This window comes from Dasypus novemcinctus, chromosome 11 (assembly GCF_030445035.2).
Source record: "Dasypus novemcinctus isolate mDasNov1 chromosome 11, mDasNov1.1.hap2, whole genome shotgun sequence".
Classification (NCBI taxonomy): domain Eukaryota; kingdom Metazoa; phylum Chordata; class Mammalia; order Cingulata; family Dasypodidae; genus Dasypus; species Dasypus novemcinctus.
This window is the reverse complement of record NC_080683.1, coordinates 64,306,593-64,327,692: the sequence shown is the minus strand read 5'-3', so window position 1 is coordinate 64,327,692 and position 21,100 is coordinate 64,306,593. Positions and strand designations below refer to the sequence as shown.

The following is a 21,100-nucleotide window of genomic DNA, read 5'->3' as shown; positions in this document are numbered from 1 at the left end:
CTCTGGGGATTTGATTTGTTACTTTGCCTGAGCCATATTTTCCTTTTTCTTAGGATTCCTTGTAATTTTTTGCTGATTGTAGGCATTTGATTATGATAGTGAGTTTACTTTGCTCAGTTTCTTTCTCATGAGTAAGGATTTAGTGGCAGGTGGCTGTGTGTTACCACTGTTCTTTGATTCCTTTTTCAGCTCATTTTAGGTCTTTGAGATTTTCCTTCTTTAGTTGCTCAAATCAGGGCCATGGACCCAGTCATGGGTTACAGTCCAGTTTTCAGGGACCTTGGGGGAGTGGACCAAAAGAGCCTTTTCATCTATTTTACTTTCATCTTTGTTGCATACATTGTTTTGTTTTGTTTTGTTTTGTTTTTTGAGGTACTAGAAGCTGGTGCTCAACCACTGAGCTACATCAGCTCCTCTGCATTGGTTTTTTCATTTGGTTTTACTTGTTGTTTGTTTTTTTCCTAGGAGGCACTGGGAACTAACTGGGACCTCCTATGTGGGAAACAAGTACTCAGTGACTTGAGTCACATCTTTTCCCTGCATGCGTTTTCTTGATCTGCCAGCAGATGGCACTCTTTGGCAGCCCTCTTTGCTCAGACCTGGTGGGAATGTGTTCATTGTAACCCCAACCAGACAGACACATTGCTACAATGTGACAGAGCATTCTCCCTCAAGACAAGCTATTGGGAACCAAGCCTTGCAATTCAAACTTTCTCAGAAGCTGCTCTCCTCCCTTGGCTAGCTGCCCCCTCACTTTTTCCCTGGGAGGAAATAAATTCCACTCTCCTCTGCATCATCGTAACCATTCCAGGTCATTGTCAGTAGGGAGGTGTTTGAGAAGGTAAGATCTCTTTAGTCCTTGCCAATTCCCAGGGCAAACAATGGTGGGTCCCTACCCTGCCTGGAAGGCTTGTGACTCCTGGAACTTAACAGACCAAATTTGTTGGTCAGAAGCTGAATCAGTCATAGGCTTCGTGTCTCTCTCTCCCTTTCCTGGGAAAATGGACCCCTGTGACCCACTCCATATATAGCTGCCAACCAGGGGCAGACGGACTCAAATGCTTTCTGCTCCGAGGGTGAGGGGATAGGCTCCAGCAGCTACAGCTGCAACTGCAGCTTTTACTCAAAGACCTTACCTGGCATAGCTCCTTTTCTTTGCCCTTCTCTCTTCTGGATGGTATCCCACCTTCCCCTGGTGTCTTAAGCCCTAGAACAGTTTTCCGGACAGTTTTTTCCTGTGCTTTAGCTATTTTTCTGGGAGAGAAGTAAGTCCTGTCTCTCTAATCCTCCATCCTCCCAGAAGTCCTAAGTCATTTTATAGTGCTTACATTATTCAAAACTGCTAACCCTAGCATTTCACTCTTTAATTTTAATATATTAAAATAGAAACTCTTAAGTTCATTTTTAGTGCATTAGAATAGAAACTCATATAAATTCATTCCTGTTTAATGTATTTTGAGTTATTCTCTTTCATATAGACTGAAATGTAACTAATACACTTCAGTGCCTCAGAAGTATGAAAACTGTAAACATCTTTTGCTATAATACAAACAATTTAGCAATCCAAAATATACCATTATAGGCTAAGAGCACTCTAGTCATTATTCTGTTACAGCTGAAATATTAAAACAGCAAGTGTAGATGGTAGCACAAACATTATGAACATAATTAACAGCACTGAATTATATATTTGAATGTGGTTAAAGGAGAAGTTTTAGATTGTGTATATCTTACTAGAATAAGTTTTTTAATATATCTACGGAACTGCACAACACAAATAGTAAACCCTAAATTAAACCATGGAGTATAGTTAATTGTAGAATTATTAAAATCTCCTTTCATCAGTTAGTAACAAATGTTCCACACCAATGCCAGGTGTTAATAATAAAGTGATATATGGGAACCCTGTAGTTTATATATGAGTTTTCTATAAATCCACAGCTTCTCTAATAAAAAAATTTTTTTGAACGTGGAGTTATTCTCCTATAGCAGGATCAGAGGAAAGAATGGGATGAATAATACAACGTACCACAATACGTACATAATTATTTCTGCAAGCTAGGAGGTAAGATACCTAAATTTGGTAGAGGTAGTAGTGAGATATAATAGTGTAAATTACTGCAGGAAATTGATGAAGGTTATGAATGTATGCAAAGAAAAAATTAAAGGCAGCAAGTGTGTAAATTTAAGTTCTTAGTTAATTCTGACAAGGTGACACTGAGATTTTCTAGGACATAGTTTACCACTTATTTTTAAAAAGATCACTACTTCAGTGCTAAAAAATGTTACAGTCTCTGTCTTAACTGTTATCTTAACTAGATATTAAAAATGGATTTAATTATGTTTTAACATTCCTTACTTATTTTCAGCCTCTAGCACCGTGCCCAAACTCCAAAGAATCTATGGCAGTGTTTGAACAACATTGTAAAATGGCACAAGAATATATGAAAGTTCAAACAGAAATTGCATTGTTATTACAGAGAAAGTAAGTCATACTTTATGAATTAAAATGAAAACATCAGTATTTTGCAATTAAAATAGTTAATGGTGCAATATAACATTGTTTGAAGACATGAAAACTTTACAATATTTAGAACTAGTTGTTAAGCATATTTCCAACTTAGAGATTTTATATGTGTATATTTAAGTTTTAAGCATTTGGCTGTTATTCACACAAATACCCAACACTTTTGACTATATCATATTATGTTAGTACTAAGGAAAATAAATTGGTTATTTATAACCTTGAGTTTTATCTTCTTAGAATTTTTAAGTTAAAATCTGTTTAGATTTATTTTTTAAAGATTTATTGTTTCCTTGGAGATAGGTCAACTAATTTGATTTATTTACTAATGATTTTTGTGCTTTATCTTAGAAGCATTTTTATAGACATAATCCTACCTGGTATGTGTTTAGAAGAGTAGAATTACTTGGAGGGCTTTGTTTTGTATTTGGTATGACTCTTTTCCTGGGGTTTTATAGCAATAAATGTTTTTCTGAGAGTTTTAGAAACCACCTTCCTCTCCCCCACTTTAAAGAAATATAGTCCCCTTCCCATCCTCCTTTATTCACATTTCTTAGAAAATACCTTTCAATTTTTTTAATCTTGACCCTCATGAAATTTTATACATACAAACCTGACTTATGGTGGTAACTAAAATGAAGTGGTATAAGAGAAACTGTAGGTGTGTATGGTAAGAGGATTGCTTCTATTAATTTTAACCTAATTAAATGAAAATTCTTGCTTCCTGAAGTAATTTATGAAAAGTTTTGTTTGTGCTTAAAAAAAGAAATTTAGAGAAAATAGCTTCAACACAATTTACTGATATTAAAGTTTAAATAATTCAACTTGGTATATTAAAGGTAAGAAAGGTAAGGCTAGATGGATAATGAAATACTACGGTCTGGAAACTTAGAATTTAAGTATAAAACTGCTGGCACACTGTGTTTTAAAAAAAAAAAAAAAAAAACCTCTGTATTTCATATTTTATGGTACTTAATCTAAACTTTTTTCTCATCCTAATCATTTAAAATAGGATTTCAATGCTGCAAAAAAACAAATATTGGGGTGGAGAGTAGGATGTGAAAACTGAGACAATCGGGCTCCCGTCTACAATATAGGAGGTCCAGGGTTCGATACCCAGGGCCTCCTGGTGAAGGCAAGCTGGCCCATGCAGAGTGCTGCCCCTCACAGGAGTGCTGGTCCATGCAGAGAGCTGACATAGCAAGATGACACAACAAAAAGAGACACAGAAGAGAGACAATAGGAGATGCAGCAGACCAGGTAGCTGAGGTGGTGCAAGAGAATGATCGCCTCTCTCCCACTCCGGAAGGCCCCGAATCAGTTCCCAAAGCCACCTAATGAGAATACAAACAAACACAGAAGAACACGCAGCAAATGGACAAAGAGAGCAGACAATGGAGGGAGTGGGGAGAAATAAAAATAAATCTTAAAAAAAAAAAAAGAGTAGATATAAATGATTACAACTTCAAGTGTTATTTTCCTGTAGCCAAATAGAGCCTTCCCCAGCCCTTTATTTCCCCCACCTGTTTACAAGAATGATATTTTCTGGAACTTTCATTGTATCATTTTATCTGTGTCACTAATTACCTAAATTACAGTCACTTAATAAAAAGATTATGGTATTTGTGTGATTATACTAGAAGGGTGGAATATAGTTTTCATTCTGCCTATTATTAGATTTTAGTAGTGTACTTAAGATGCATAATGATAAATACAGAATAAAAGTTTTAACTAATTGAGCTTTTCTCATCAGCTCATAAGGTAAGAATTTATCCATTGTATGTAATATTTTATTATGTGATATTTGTTTTTAGGCAAGAACTAGTTGCCGAACTGGACCAGGATGAAAAGGACCAGCAAAATACATCTCGTCTGGTACAGGAACATAAAAAGCTTTTAGATGAAAACAAAAGCCTTTCTACTTACTACCAGCAATGCAAAAAACAACTAGAAGTCATCAGAAGTCAGCAGCAGAAACGACAGGGCACTTCATGATTCTCTGGACCTTTAAATTTTAAAATATGCAAAGAAAGACCTTTTTTTTTTTTTTAAGGAAAGAAAAACCCTTTTAATAACAATTCATGAGTGTTAGCTTTTTGGCGTGTTCTGAATGCCAACTGCCTGTATTTGCTGCATTTTTTTCATCGTTTATTTGCCTATTCTCATGATGAACATGCAGTTCAACTGTCTCATTGCATAACATTGAGTCATCTGTGACTTGAATAAGCAGCAGTTCTCAACTTTAGAACAGATGCTGTGAACTGTGTGCATGCTCATTGTGTGAAGGCTAGGCTAACAAAAATGGGGTATCGAACCAGCTGCTATGTGCAAACATCATCCTTATTTTTTCCATATTAGAGGTGGAACCTCAAGAATGATTTTATTCTTGTATGTCATCTCAAAAAATTAATAATTTTATTCCAAAATATGGTATATACCAAGGAAAGACAGGGTATTATAATTCTAGACTAATTGGTGGTACATCACAGAAATATAGAACCTGTAGGGATAGTTCTGTGAGGGCCTTGATGCCAATATCTTAGATCAGTACTGAACTCATTTCCATCCATAAAATATTTAAAGGTAAGTGGTGGCTGCTGTATTTAATGAAGGTAATGTTACCTGGTTTCACTAGACTAAAATTTAATTATGATACATTAAACAAATTGGAACTCTTTTTTTTTTTAAGGTGCAAAAATTTTTAATTCTGTGATTGTGTGTATGTGTGTTGAAACTATAAAGCTTTTTTGACTTTAATTTTAATATCTCTTAAGTGAAATTAAAAGGCAAATGAACATGATCCAGCTTAAATGATCATTCCTTCCTGTAATGATTATTGGATTGTTTTACCGTATATTTGAAAACTGAAGAGAAATAATGGAAAATTAATTGTCTGGCTAAAAGGCTTGAGCTTAGATTTCTTCTCATAATACCAAATGAGGAGTAAAGGTGGAGAATCAGAAACACCTAGTAAGGAAGTTAAAGATCAAATATAAATTCATCAATTATCCTACTTATCCTAGATATTGGAATAATTGATATTACTTGCAAGCCCATCCTAGACTGCCTACTGCCTTTCACCACTTGTAAGAGAACATTTCAGCACTTATATAGAGAGAAAATTTATATTGTTAACAGTAACTTTGCTACCAACTTGAAAATAAAAGTAATAAAACTTCATTGAAATAATAGAACTTATTATAAGCTCTATTTTTTCAGTTGATATTAAAGTAAATTACATTTTGATACCAGTATAAGCTATCTTTTAAGTAAGGATGTCGTCAATCTTGTTTTTACAGCATTAATGTTTTATGAAAAGAAAATTTTAAAATGAAAGCATAGTTGCTGTGATTATTAGAATTACATCATGATTGTGTTATAGTTTGCTTTATTTCAGATAAGTAAGTTGGTCTAAGAAGTTCCAAAACTTTCTTAAAAATGCTAAAGCAGGTAACTTTTTCTTCCATTATTTTTTCTTCCTCCCACTGAGTTTTTATAATGTACTCTTTGTGTATACAAGCAATAAAGGTAAAGGACAGTTTGTATTAAACTGTAATATTTTTAGCTTCTTCAAAATCTGTTATTAGAAAGCTTCTGGGAACTAAATGTCTTCCATTGCTTCATTTAAATCAAAGGAGTTTTATTATTCCCAAATAATTTCATTACCTAGTTGAAACTGACATTGGGCTCAATATATTAATAGTAAAATAAAATTGGCACAGAAAATAACTGTAGACTAAGAAAAAGCATAACTCATCCAGAGTATTGCTTTCCTGCATGTACGTGGCACTCCACCAGAAGGGACTTAAGTCAGTGTTGAGAGTGTTTTCTAATATCTCAGAGCATGAGATATCCCGGCTTGGCTGCCAAGGCTTAACATTCTTCTCGTTAGGATTCAGCTTTATAGATTTCAGATTTTTTCTAGTCATCAATGTGTTTATTCTGTATCATAAAAGGGAATTTTGTTATTTTTATTATTACATGCAATTACTTCATAAAAATAGGTAAATGGAAGAAAATAGTAGTTTTAAGTCATGATACCAAACGCAAAAAGGCTGTTAAACAGTTGCTTGTTTGTTTACAGTAAGTTCTTATAATTTTACATACTGTACTTGTCCTTGCCATTGAGTGTAACTCAACTGCATTCTGTTTTTAAGTAGCTACATTGCCAACCTCATACTCTTTAAATCCTGATTCACTGTGATGGGAGAAAATTATACCAGGGATAATTGAAGAAGCCACAGACAGTTTCATCAGTTTCATCATCTTTAAATAAAGATGTTAGCAAGGAGCCAATCTAATTATCAATTCTAGTTTTATAATTTACTCTACACCTCTTTTGGAAGGGAAATAGCAACGGGCAAGCAAGTGTCTAAAGAGCCCAAATCTAAGAAATTCACAAACAGTCCCTGAACAAGCCTTAAGTACATTTTATTCTTGTCTCCAGGGAAAGAGAACAAAGCTTTTAACTAATCTAGGGAGAAATACTCCTCATCAATAAAAATAGATTTTTTTTTGAGTCAAATAAAAAAGAACAGTTATTTACCTTATAGCAACTCAGCATATTGAAGAGATTGTTTTAAAGTTGTTTACAATTGTTTGCTTATTTTTGCTGAAGTATTTTAGAGTATCAAGTATCTTTCATATTCCTGGTTTCAGTCTTCAGCCTCAAACCAGAGATCACAGACCTTCCCTCCTCACCTGCATTCTTGTTTCTTTCTGTACATGTGTGTTTTTCAGCTGTCAACTCCTCTCTCCACTTTAAATGTAGTAAGTTCTGTTTCTACTATGTCATTCAGAACATTTAATGTAAGATAATGTAATGCAGAGATTCTTATGTATACCATGTACTTGAAGGAAGCTTTTTAGATTTATTTTGTTTTTAATAAAACTAAGATTGTATTTCAAAGTTTGTACATAAAAGCAGCGAATGATTTATATATATAAATAAGCCAAGAGGCATTGTGCTTATCAGTATCTAATAAAAACTGAAATATTAGTGTTCTTCTAATACTCAACACTGTCATACCATAATCATGCTTTTTGAGTAGCTGGGTGATCAGCCAGTTGAGACTCATCTCTAATTCTAAAATTTTCATTAAATTTAAATTCACAGTTTCAGCAAAGCCTGGGTTGCATGAAATACAACACTGTATACATGGCTAAGTGTCTCTTAACATAGAAAACTGATTTTTCTCTATATCAAATGCTTTTAACATTTATAAGTTACATTAGGTATTTCATTCCTTTATCAACCTACTCCCCTCACCAACTATACATATACATACATTTGTATGAACTCTCTTCATTTTAGTAAAATCATCTATTGATTTACTCATTCCTTTAACAGATTTTTATTGAACCCCTACCATAAGCCAAGGTGATAGTGTTGCTGATGCCAAGTTGCAAGTCTATCTCACTTACATGGTAGTTAGGTGGTATTCCCATTTTACAGATAGGAAAACAGGTTCCTAAAGGTTAAGAGACTTGTTTCTGAATCTGCTTTTCCATCATCATCTATTATAGGCTAGTCTCATGCCTGGGCACTCTTACTGCTGTCAGTCCATGATGTGAAGATGAATAGGAAAAACTTTAAATTGTATGGCAAACAAAGGAATGGGAACATAAGGTAGCTTGTAGGTAGTAGATTTGGGCTGTGGCCATTCTTTCAATGGCATCAGTGTCAAGATTGAGACCCACATGTGTGTCTTCTAAACCCAAGTCTATGCTCTAAATAACTTGGCTGTTGTTATGGGTTGAATTGTGTCCCCCATGGGACATTTTCAAGTCCTGACCCCAGGTCCCGTGAATATAAGCTCATTTGTATATAGAATCTTCAAAGAACCTATTGCGATAAAGCCAAAGTGAATCAACGTGGGCCTTACACCGACAGGACAGGAGTCCTCATAAACAAAGGAAATTTGGACAGAGTAGACAAATCACCACTTGATGGAGACAGAGACTGAGTTATGGATTGCCAAGAGCCACCACCAGAATTCTACATACTGAAGAAAGCATGATCTGTCTCATTTTGGACTTGTAAGCTACAAAACTAAGACAAATTCTTGTTATGTAAGCCAACCAGTCTGTGGTTGTTATAGCCACCCTAGCAAACTAAGGAACTGTAATGTATTTTAAAATATTTACCATGTACTGATGTGCTTCAGCTTTCACATATTCATTTATTGAGGAGATGGAGTGTCTTCATTCCACTGTCCCCTCACCTGAAAGATGTGTGCCAAAAATGGAAATGCAAATAATGGTATGGTGAGGCTTGCTTTGGCTTTTTACTTTGTCCTGCTTTTTGTTTTTTAATTAGGATACAATTTATGAATAACTTAGGCCTTCCAAAACATTTAAAACAATGAAGCTTTTCTCATAAATTTGCCTTTATTTGAGTTTCATGGTCCTTTTTAATTTGCAGATAGCAAAATGCATTCTTCATCCTGTAATTTAATGGTCAGTGGTATCTTATAGATGCCATATGGCAGCAGGATAATTGCTTTGAAACCATCAGAAAATTACAGAATAAATGCTGGATATTTATCTTCTGAAAAGCAAAGGAAATTTACAAAGTGAAGTTATCTTTCACTGCTTGTTTTTATTTGCGGGTGCTGTTTTTTAGTTATGCCAGAAATGACTATGGTAATCCTTGATTCATTTACTAAATTCAGATTACAAACTAGAGAAACCTGTTCTTTTATGGTTGAAGAATAAATGGTGACATTACCTTATCACTCCCTAGAACCTACCTTTTGGGTTTTAATCAGTTTGCTACAAACATCCTTGTCTAATTACCATCTAAAGTGTGATGCATGTCTTACTTGAAAAACTTGGTACCACTCTTGTTTGTTTTGCATGTGCCATAAGAATTTTAAAACAAATTTTATTTCTTTGAGGATTGGAAACCTGCCTTTATTCTAGAAGCTACAAATGAAATTGGTGGATCTGTATGCATACAAAAACAGCTATTTTTGTACATTTGAGTCTTCATACTATTGGTAAATTATTAGACAACAATCTTAATTCTTATTAAAACTCATATTTGATTACATAATTGTTACCTTCCCATTCTTGATTCCAAAGTTTATGTATATGAGGCTTGAAAAAGTGGTACAAATTTCCTTAGCTTAAACTGAAAGTTCTGTTTTCATCCTTATCAGAAAATCCCAGGGAAGTGGACTTGGCCCAGTGGTTAGGGCGTCCGTCTACCACATGGGAAGTCCGCTGTTCAAACCCCGGGCCTCCTTGACCTGTGTGCAGCTGGCCTATGCGCAGTGCTAATGCGCGCAGGGAGTGCCCTGCCACGCAGGGGTGTCACCCGCGTAGGGGAGCCCCATGTGCAAGGAGTGTGCCCCGTAAGGAGAGCCGCCCAGCGCGAAAGAAAGTGCAGCCTGCCCAGGAATGGTGCTGCACACACGGAGAGTTGACCCAGCAAGATGACACAACCAAAAGAAACACCGATTCCTGTGCCGCTGACAACAACAAAAGCGGACAAAGACAACGCAGCAAATAGACAGAGAACAGACAACTGGGGCTGGGGGGGCGGGGGAAGGGGAGAGAAATAAATAAATCTTTAAAAAAAAAAACCCATAGTTTCAGTTCTCCAGATAATGTACATGATCTCCTTCTATTAATTAGGATGTAAGTTTGGTTGCTGCCCAAAATGATGGCTTAAACATGGTAACAATTGTTTCTTTCTCATGTAAAAAAAAAGTCCAAAGTAATATGACAATTCTACTCTGCATTCTAGCCAGAGGAAGGGGAAAGGAGTAAGGGCAGTGCCCGCAACTTCCTAATAAGGCACAGTCCACAGATGCATGCATGCACTTGTGCTCACATCCATTGACCAGACCTTAGTCACCCCCATTGTGATATCTCAACTATTAAGAAAAAAACAAAAAAGAGAAAAAAATGTTTATCATGCTTAGAAATGTGAAATTTTAAAGAATATAATTGAAAAAATAACATTTATTAAATGAATACTGTTTCAGAGAGTAGATGAGGCTCAAGCGATTGAGTGCCTGCCTCCCACATGAGAGGTCCTAGGTTCAGTCCTCAGTACCTTCTAAAAACACAAAACCAGCAAGGAAACAAATGAGCCAACTCAGGAGCCAATGTGGCTCAGTGGTTGAGCACTGGCTTCCCACATAGGAAATCCTGTGTTCAATCCCCAGCCCCAGTACCTTAAAAAAATTATATACACATACACACACAGTTTCAGGCATTTCTTAAATGTTAGCCATTTCAGAAGCTCAACAGTGTTAAGCTAGTAAATGGTGAATTCCATTTCAAATCCAGGTCTTCTGAGCCTTGGGCCCTACAAAAAGTTCATTTTAATTGATTTAGAACTTGGAATTCATTTTCCTGTAGATGTAATAAAGGTGGGGAGTGAGAATTCTTAGCCTATTCACAAAACCCAGTCAGTACCTAATGGAAAATAATTCCATTGAATGGAACAACTCCAAAAAAGGAAGGACTATTAGAGAAAAATGAAAATGGTTGATGTCTTCAGATGTTGGCATTGTGATTTTTCCCTTTAGAAATTCTTTTTGTTTGTACATTAAAAATAAAAACCAGGAGGGGAGAAAACTTTAGTCATGTTTCTTTGGAAAGAGGCATCCTATGTGACAGCTGGATAAGCCAGGAACCAAGTGTCCTTTGTCCTGGAATCAACAGTTGGAGCAAGCATCCAACCATGGAAGGAACGTTCTCCTTCACCCTGGATCCATGCAATTAGGGAAGGACCTGATAGGGTATTCCAAAGATACCCAGTGGATTTTATGGTATTGAAGCACAGTCCCAGCAGGAGGGTGTCGAGTATTGAATCATGCACACCATAAAAATATGTGTAAGTCTTAATCTGTGTTCCCATAGGTGTGAACCCATTTGTAAATAGGAACTTTGGGGATGTTGTTAATGAAAGAATAAACTTATTTGTACTTAGGATCTTAAAAGATCTTATTTAGATGAGGCCAACTTGAATCAGGGTGGGCCTTAATCCATATGACTGAAGTCCTTATAAGCAGAGGAAATCAGCAGAGCAAACAGCGATCTCCATATAATGGAATGTCTGAAAACAACAGGCTCTGGAAGAAAGCAAGGCCTGCCAGTACCTTGATGTTGGACTTCTAGTCTCCAAAACTTGAAGACAATACATTTCTGTTGTTTAAGCCAACTCATTGTATGTGGTTTGTCATAGCAGCCCCGGCAAACTAAGAGGGTGATAAGAAGATGGATGAAAATTTTTATGGCTTTAAAGATTTGTTTTGTTAAAAATTCTGTTGGCCTCCATCTCAGAAATTCCAATTCAAGACAATAGCAGAGTAGAGCCCAGGAATATAAAACTCTTTTGCAGTTCCCCAAGTAATAGGTTGGTGCAAAAGGAATTGTGGTTTCAGACCATGAATTTTAAATTCTCATAACTAGGCTCAAACACATCTTTATTAATCAAAATAGGAACCATTACAACCAACACATTTTTGTCAACAAGAAATAAGTTAGTGTATTCCTGTAGCATAAAAATATGTGCTTCGGGATTCAACGAACTCTTGAAAAGCATTTTCTGCATCCTGCTGGTTGTGCAAGTATTTTCCCTTCAAAAAGTTGTTGAGATGCTCAAAGAAGTGGTAGTGAGTTAGAGTTCAGGTGAATATGGCGGATGAGGCAAAACTTCGTAGCCCAATTCATCCAACTTTTGAAGTGTTGGTTGTGTGATGTGTGGTTGGGCATTGTTGTGGAGAATTGGGCCCTTTCCGTTGACCAATGCTGGCTGCAGGTGTTGTAATTTTCAGTGCATCTCATTGATTTGCTGAGCATCTCACATGTAATGGTTTTGCCAGGATTCAGAAAGCTGTAGTGAATAAGACCGGCAGCAGACCACCAAACAGTGACCATGACATGTCTTTGGTGCAAGTTTGACTTTGGGAAGTGCTTTGGAGCTGTTGCTTGGTCCAACCAATGAGCTTGTCACCAGTTGTATAAAATCGACTTTCCATCACATGTCACAATCCGATCAAGAAATGGTTCATTGTTGTTGCGTAGAATAAGAGAAGACGACACTTCAAAAGGACAATTTTTTAAATTTTTAGTCAGCTCATGAGGCACCCACTCATGGAGCTTTTTCACCTTTCCAATTTGCTTCAAATGCCAGATGACCATAGAATGGTCAATGTTGAGTTCTTCGGCAACTTCTTGTGTAGTCTGAGGATCAGTTTAAATGATTGCCCTCAATTGGTCATTGTCAACTTCTGATGGCTTGCCATTATGCTCCTCACCTTCAAGGCTCTATCTCCTTTGCAAAAACTTCTTGAGCCATCACTGCACTGTACGTTCATTAGCAGTTCCTGGGCCAAATGCATTGTTGATGTTGCGAGTTTCTAACACTGCTTTATGACCCATTTTGAACTCAAATAAAATTGCTCAAATTTGCTTTTTGTCTAACATCATTTCCATAGTCTAAAATAAATATAAAGTAAACAGCAGTAATAAGTCATTAGCAAAAAAAAAAAAAAAAAAACATAAAGCAGAAGCGGACTTGGCCCAGTGGTAAGGGCATCCGTCTACCACATGGGAGGTCGGCGGTTCAAACCCCAGTCCTCCTTGGCCCGTGTGCAGCTGGCCCATGCGCAGTGCTGATGCGGGCAAGGAGTGCCATGCAGTGGTGTCCCCCGCGTAGGGGAGCCCCACGCGCAAGGAGTGCGGCCCGTAAGGAGAGCCGCCCAGCGCGAAAGAAAGTGCAGCCTGCCCAGGAATGGCGCCGCACTCAAGGAGAGTTGACACAGTAAGATGACGCAACCAAAAGAAACAGATTCCCGTGCCACTGACAACAGAGGAGGACAAAAACAAGAACAGGCAGCAAATGGACACAGAGAACAGACAACTGTGTGTGGGGGGGGGCGATAAATAAAATAAATCTTTTTTTAAAAAAAAGCAAGAAATGCACATTAAAGTGATGTATAACATGACCGTATTTAAGAGTGCATGCCAGAGAGCGAGCGGCGCCGGCGTCATGTGACTGCCCGGAGTTGGTGCCAGGAGCCAGAGGGGAGCAGGAACAGAGCCGCGCGGAGTCGGCCCGAGCCGGAGCGCAGCGCGAGCGCCCGCCGAGCCGTGCCGCGCCTGTCGCGCGCGCGCCCGTCCCCGTTCCCGTCCCCTGCGGCCGCCACCGCCGCCCGAGTGGAACGCTGGCATTACTGCATCCGCCGGGTTCAAGGAAGAGCCCGGAGCCGGGCCTTTATTTCTTGGCTGCTGCGCTCAGCACCGCGGTTCTTAAAACCAAACACCGGAGCACCTTAGAAGGTTTAACTAAAAAGAATGCTCATGTTTGACCCAGTCCCTGTTAAGCAAGAGGCCATGGACCCAGTCTCGGTGTCATACCCATCTAATTACATGGAGCCGGTGAAGCCCAACAAATAGGGAGTCATTTACTCCACGCCGTTACCGGACAAGTTCTTCCAGACTTCGGAAGGCCTTTCGCACGGAATACAGATGGAGCCGGTGGAGCTCACCGCCTTCGGCTGGGAATCCCCCTTCCTCGCTGAAATTCCCGTCATCGCACCGGAGGGCCTCGCCGGGGCTGAGCATGCCCTCTTCCAGCCCCCCGATGAAGAAGTACTCTCCCCCTCCACCTGGGGTGCAGCCCTTCGGCGTGCCGCTGCCCCCGGTGGTGGCTGCCGCGCTCTCCCGGCACGGCATACGGAGCCCAGGGATACTGCCGGTCATCCAGCCCGTCGTGGTGCAGCCCGTCCCATTTATGTACACCAGTCACCTCCAGCAGCCCCTCATGGTCTCCTTGTCGGAGGAGATGGAGAATTCAAATAGTAGCATGCAAGTACCTGTAATTGAAGCCTATATTACAGAAAAAAATTAAAATAGAACCTGGGATCGAACCACAGAGGACAGATTATTATCCTGAAGAAATGTCACCCCCTTTAATGAACTCAGTGTCCCCCCCGCAAGCATTGTTGCAAGAGAATCACCCTTCAGTCATTGTACAGCCTGGGAAGAGACCTTTACCTGTGGAATCTCCAGATACCCAAAGGAAACGGAGGATACACAGATGCGATTATGACGGATGCAACAAAGTCTACACTAAAAGCTCCCACTTGAAAGCACACAGAAGAACACACACAGGAGAAAAACCCTACAAATGTACATGGGAAGGATGCACATGGAAGTTTGCTCGGTCTGATGAACTAACAAGACATTTCCGAAAACATACTGGAATCAAACCTTTCCAGTGTCCGGACTGTGACCGCAGCTTCTCCCGATCTGACCATCTTGCCCTACATAGGAAACGCCACATGCTAGTCTGAATGCCACATGCCACCATCTCCCACCTCAGCGCGACTCCCCATTCTCCCGGCTCTCTCTCTGTCCTCCCTCCCGTTATCTAACTCATTTTTTACATGTACATTTTACTTTTGATTCAGCTGGTCTGAGTCTGAATTTATATCGTTCAAAACTTCCATATGGTCAGTAGTAGATTTTCTCTAATGTTTCCTTACCAGGGGTCAGACCTAAAGAATGTGAACACTTTTTCCCCCCTGGGGATGCTAAGCAAACCCTTCTTACAGATACGTTTAATGTACTGAGAACAAGGGAACTTGTAAACTAACATAACCAATTGTCGGTCTCTCCATGTATTCCTGAAAAGAAGTCAAAGTAAATGTATTAGAAAAAAAAAAAAAAAAGAATGCATGCCAGTATCAAACAGCAAATGTCAACAAACCCGCAATTACTTTTGCACCAACCTAATAATTCTGTGGCACTGCCAAGTTTGAGAACTTCCTACCCTATAGAGAAGATAGAGTATTATGATTGTAAATTTTCTATATCCTAACCCATTTAATATTGTGAAAGCTAAAAACAGAAAAGGATAAAACTTGCCAACATAGGATCCACAAAAGATAGGGCATGGGGGTCTAGGGCTAAGATTAGTAAAGATGCAGAGATAGAGCTTCCAAGAACCAAGAAAAGGCAACCCAAAATATTAGATCAATGAAGGGATCTGGAAAGGAGGGGGAGCAAAACCAACAAACTGCCTTTGTATTAGGAGGGAAACCAGAACATAAGAAAATCAGATTTTGAATATATGAACTTACCCTTTTCTATCAGTCCCATCCCTATAGAGGGAGCATGGAAAATAAAGTTGAAATCAGAAATCATTTTACAAGTATACTGTATCAGAATTGAGCCAAAAAAAAAAAAAAAAAACCTAAATAGCCATTAATCAGGGTTAAATAAATCATTATATATAAATACAACTATGCAATATATCTCATAAAAGATATGATATAGATCTATAATTGGTGTGAAAAGCCATCCAACAGGAATGAAGCATTTTTGTAAAATTAGCATAATTCATTATATTAATTTATAGAAGAGAAACTACAGTTATGCCAATAAATGCCTAAAGGACCTTTGATAATATTTACAAATAAAATAGAAGGGTTAAAATGGAACTTCCCAAATGGTAAAGACCACTCACCAAAAACCAACAACATATTAAACAGGAAAAATTGTCATTTTAATTATAATCTGAAGACAGAGACACACTACCATTCAACATTCCTGAATGTTTTATCTCATGATAAAAGTTCACTCCCAATAGAATAATTAGTGTAAACATTGGAAATTATGAAACAATATTATCTTTATCTGTAGGATGTAGAATATAGAAAGCCCATAATACTAAGTACAATAAGAAAATTTTACAAAGTGGCTGCATCTGATGTAAATATGCCAAAGTCCATAGCTTTTCTCTATCATAATAATCAGAAGTAAAAATGAAGTTTTTTAAGTCCTACTGACAATACCAATAAAACTATAAAATACCAAGGAAAACATTTAACAGGAAATACAAAGTGCCAAAGAAACCTATGAAATCTTAGTAATAAGACCGGAACAACAGTAAAACTTAACATTTTCCTAAATTTAAAAAAACAATGTATGGGAAGTAGATGTGGCTCAAGTAATTGGGCTCTCATGTACCATATAGGAGATCCAGGTTTCAATTCCCAGGGCTCCTGGTGAGTCAAGCTAGCCCGCACAGTGAGCTGGCCTGAGTGAAGAGCTGGCCCACGTGGCATGTTGACCTGCACGGCATGCTGGCCCGCGTGGTGAGCTAGAGCAGCAAGATGACGCAACAAAAAAAGAGACAAAGGATAATAAGAGACAAGGAGGTGGTTCAAGAGATTGAGCCTCTCTCTCCCTCTCCAGATGTTCCCAGGATCAGTTCCAGTGTCTCCTGAAGAGAAAATACGCAGACACAGAAGAACACACAGCAAATGGACAGAAAAAGCAGACAGCGAGTCCTAAATCCAGGGGACTAGGCAGAAATAAATCTTAGGAAAAAAAAAACAACAATGTAAAACTTCTATGTAAATATATGTGTGCATAGATTTGTTTAATGTAATTTCAGTTGGAAATCCAGTTGGGTTGGGAATGGGATTGATTTGAACTGGACAAAATGATCTTAAAGTTCTTAGGAAAGAAATGCCGAACAGTTGAGGTTTAGTATAATTTACTTAAAAGTACACAATTTGATGAGTTTTGCAAGATACATGTACACACCTATGAAACCACCACCACAATCAAGATGTTGAAAGTTTCTCCCACTCATAAAAGTTTCCATGTGCCCCTTGGTAAAAATCCTTTCACTCCATTCCCAGGCAACCACTAGTTGACTTTCTCTCACTATTATTTTTATTTCACACTTTCTTTACATTATTTTGCAATATGTAGTCTTTTTGACTGACAATTCACTCAGCATAATGATTTTGATATTCACCTAAGTGGTTTTATATGTTAAAGTTTGTTCCTCTTTTTTTTTTTTAACAATGTTCCATTGTGTGGATATAACATTTTTTAAAATCTACTCACCTGTAGATCAATATTTTTGGTTGTTTCCAGATTTTAGCTACTACTAATAAAGCTGCTATGAACATTTGCATGCAAGTTTTCATGTAAACATGTTTTCATTTCTTTTTTTTTAATTTTTTAAAATAGATCAAAAGGAATGTTACATTAAAAAACATAAAAAACATAAGAGATTCCCATATAACCCACTCCCCACTCCCCACCACATCATTTTTGTAAATTGTATTTTTTTTTAAGATATATACATCACACAAAAAAATGTTACACGAAAAAATATTAGAGGTTCCTGTATACTCCCCACCTCCCACCCCCCGTTTTCATTTCTTTTTGGTAAATACTTAATAGGTTAGCTGGATTGTAGGTGTATCTTTAATGTTTTAAGACACTGCCAAATTTCCACCATTTAACATTCCCACCAGCAATGTGTGACAATTTCAGTTGCTCCATATCCTTGCTCACATTTAGTACAGTCAGTCTTTTTAATTTGGGCCATTCTAATAAGTGTGAAGTGGTATCTAATTTTTAATTTACATTTCTCTGATCATTAATGATTTTGAGCATTGTTACATGCTTATTAGCCACTCATTTTCTTTTGTAAAGTTCTTAAAATTTTTTGACTATTTTTAAATTTGGGTTGTTTACCTTCTTAATATTGAGTTATAACACGTCTGTTTACTCTTGTTATGGTTATATATGTGATATTTGTGCTGTGAATCTTTTCTCCTGGTCCATGGCTTGCCTTCTCATTTTCTCTGATATTTTTCAAAAAGAAAAAGCTTTTAATTTTTATGAAGTCCAATTTATTGGGGTTTTTTGTTTGTTTTATTTTCTGGTTCATACTTTCTGCGTCCTATCTAAAAAAATCACCACAAGGTCACAAAGATTTTTCCTAATGTTTTCTTCTGGAAGTTTTTAGTTTTAGCTTTTATATTTAGGTCTGTGGTCCATTATGAGTTAATTATTGTGTTTGGTGTCAGGTAGGGGTCAATGTTGATTTTCTTTCCATACAAATATCCAGTTGTTCCAACATCATTTGTTAAAAAGACTTCTTTCCTTGTTGAATTGCCTTAACACCTTTGTCTAAAGCAAGTAACATCTATACATCAGATCTTTGTAGATTTTCTACTCTTTTTTGTTAATCTATGTATTTTTTCACTAATATCAAATTGTAGCTTTATAGTAAATTTTAAAATAAGTAGTATAAGTCCTCCAACTTTGTTCTTTCCTTTTAAAATTATTTTTTTGCAATTTCCATTTAAATTTTAGTAACAGCTTCTTAGTTTCTACCAAAAAAAATGCCTATTTGGAATTTAGAATTGACCTCGTAACCATGCTAAGTCTTCCAATCCATGAACATGCTAAATTTCTTTGTTTATTATGCCTCTTTCATTTATCTCAGCAATATTTTGTGGTTTTTAGAGTGTAGATCCCATATGTCTTTTGTTTTATTCCTAAATGTTTTATTTCTTTAGACATTATTTTGGATAGAATTGTTTAATTTTATTTTCCAACTGTTTTTCTGCTAATATATGATATGCAGTTGATTTTTGTATATTAACTTAAATCCTGTGATCTTACTAAATTCAAGTATTTTATGATATTGTTTTGTAAATTCCTTGAGATTTTCTCTGTAAGTATTTGTCATTTATAGAGACAGCTTGACTTCTTCCTTTTCTACCTGTAAGCCTTTTACTACTTTTTCTGACATTCTAGTGATGATTCGACCTCCAGGACAATGCTGAACAGAAGTGGTGAGAGTGACACCTTTCTTACTCCAATCAGGAGGAAAACATTTGGTCATTCACCATTAAAAATGACGATTGCTGTAGCATTTTATGGATGCCCTTCATCAATTGAGGAAGGTTTCTCTCCCAAATTTACTGAAATTGTATCATGGATGGGCTTTTTATTTTGTTAAATATTTATTCTACTTCTGAAATGATGTGTTTTGTAGCCGGATTTTGTCTAGGTTCTTGACTAAACTACAAGAAATGAATTTCAAGAGCATGCCGGCTTAGTTAGGCCAGTAACTTATTAAGGAATGGTGAGAAGAGAAATGGGAGAAAATGACAGATCATAGGTCCCTTGCGTAGTGGTCCAGGCAGGCAAAGAAGGCCAGAATAGGGTACGAACAGGCACCAGGACAGGGTGAAGGCAAAAGAGAGAAAAATTCTTTGTGCTTTCAGCTTTTCAACCATTAATTATTCCGCCCCTTTGCTAATGGTGGGGGAAGAGTTCCAGCTGTTTGCTGTTTTGATTGATTACCCCACCCCTCAATCCCCCAGAAGATCCCAGTTAAAAGACCCCTGGAGAATATCTGGGGCTTCTTCTGGCTTCTGGAGGAAATCTTGTTCTGAGTGGGAGTTCTCACAAGGGTCTTCCGGCAGCCATCTCAGGGGTATTGATGTCCACATGGACTTTTTGCCAGGTCCCAGATCTGTCTATTGATTGCCTATCTAGCCTGCTTCAGTTTTTCTCCTTTATTCTGTTAACATGATGATTTAATTACATTGATTTTCTTATTTAGACTAACATTGCATTTCTGAGATTAACCCTACTTGGTTATAAGCCATTGTTCTTTTTATATGTTTTTGGATTCTATATTCTAACATTTTTACATTTATGTTCATGGTGATTTTCTTTTTTCATGAATGTTTGATACAATTCACCACCAAAGCACTACAATCCTGGAGTTTTCATTGTGGGAAACTTTCAGATTACATTATGTGAATATAATTGATAGAGAGCCATTCACATTTTCAGTTTCTTACGTCTACTTTGTTTGGTTGTATTTTTCAAGCAATTGGTCAATTTCATGTGAGGCCTCATTTATTGGCATAAAGTTGTTCATAATCTTTTGTTTTATCCTCTTAATATCTGTAGGATCTGTAATGGTAACCTTTCTTTCATTCTTTTTTTTTTCTCTCCCCTTCTCCCACCCACCCCAGTTGTCTGTTCTCTGTGTCTATTTGCTGTGTGTTCTTCTTTGTCCGCTTCTGTTGTTATCAGCAGCACAGGAATCTCTGTTTCTTTTTGTTGTATCATCTTGTTGTGTCAGCTCTCTGTGTGTGTGGCACCATTCTTGGGCAGGCTGAACTTCTTTCACACTGGGCGGCTCTCCTTACGGGGCACACTCCTTGTGCGTCAGGCTCCCCTACGTGGGAACACCCCTGCATGGCACGACACTCCTTGCACACATCAGCACTGCGCATGGGCCAGCTCCACATGGGTCATGGAGGCCCGGGGTTTGAACTGCAGACCTCGCATGTGGTAAACGGATGCCCTAACCACTGGGCCAAGTCTGCTTCCCTCTTTCATTTCCTTGATATTAATGATTTGTGTTTTTTCTTTTTCCTCTTGATCACTATATCTAGGGAGTTTGTCAGTTTTGCTGAATTTTTTTTTTACTGTTAATTTTTTCTGTTATCTGTTTTCTATCTTATTGATTTTTATGTTTAGCTTTATTATTTCTTCCTTCTACTTACTTTTGATATGTTTTGCTCTTTTTCCAGCTTCTTAAAGTGGAAACTTAGAACACTGATTTTAAAACTTTTTGGGTTTTTTAAAGTGTAATTTATATTTTACTTTTAAAATTTTGGTATCGTATATATTCAAGTGTGTTACACTGTGTTCATTCCTCAGAAGTGGCATTTTAAAGTGTTAAGCATTGTTTAAATATCAAAAAATACAACT

At 37.3% G+C, this 21,100-nt stretch overlaps 1 protein-coding gene and 1 pseudogene across 2 annotated transcripts in view; both read left to right on the top strand.

The window, feature by feature from the left end:
• The window catches only part of MAP3K7 (mitogen-activated protein kinase kinase kinase 7), an 86,301-nt gene extending 76,720 nt beyond the window's left edge, over positions 1-9,581 (top strand). For both annotated transcript variants that reach the window (XM_004454535.5, XM_004454533.5), the window contains 2 exons: positions 2,370-2,485; positions 4,339-9,581. In XM_004454535.5, the coding sequence (XP_004454592.2) occupies positions 2,370-2,485; positions 4,339-4,519 (297 nt within the window). In that variant the 3' untranslated portion in view covers positions 4,520-9,581. The remainder of the gene's footprint in view (positions 1-2,369; positions 2,486-4,338) is intronic.
• Positions 9,582-13,717: 4,136 nt separating this feature from the next.
• On the top strand, positions 13,718-15,200 carry LOC101415659 (Krueppel-like factor 3 pseudogene; annotated as a pseudogene).
• The last annotated feature ends 5,900 nt before the right edge of the window (positions 15,201-21,100 follow it).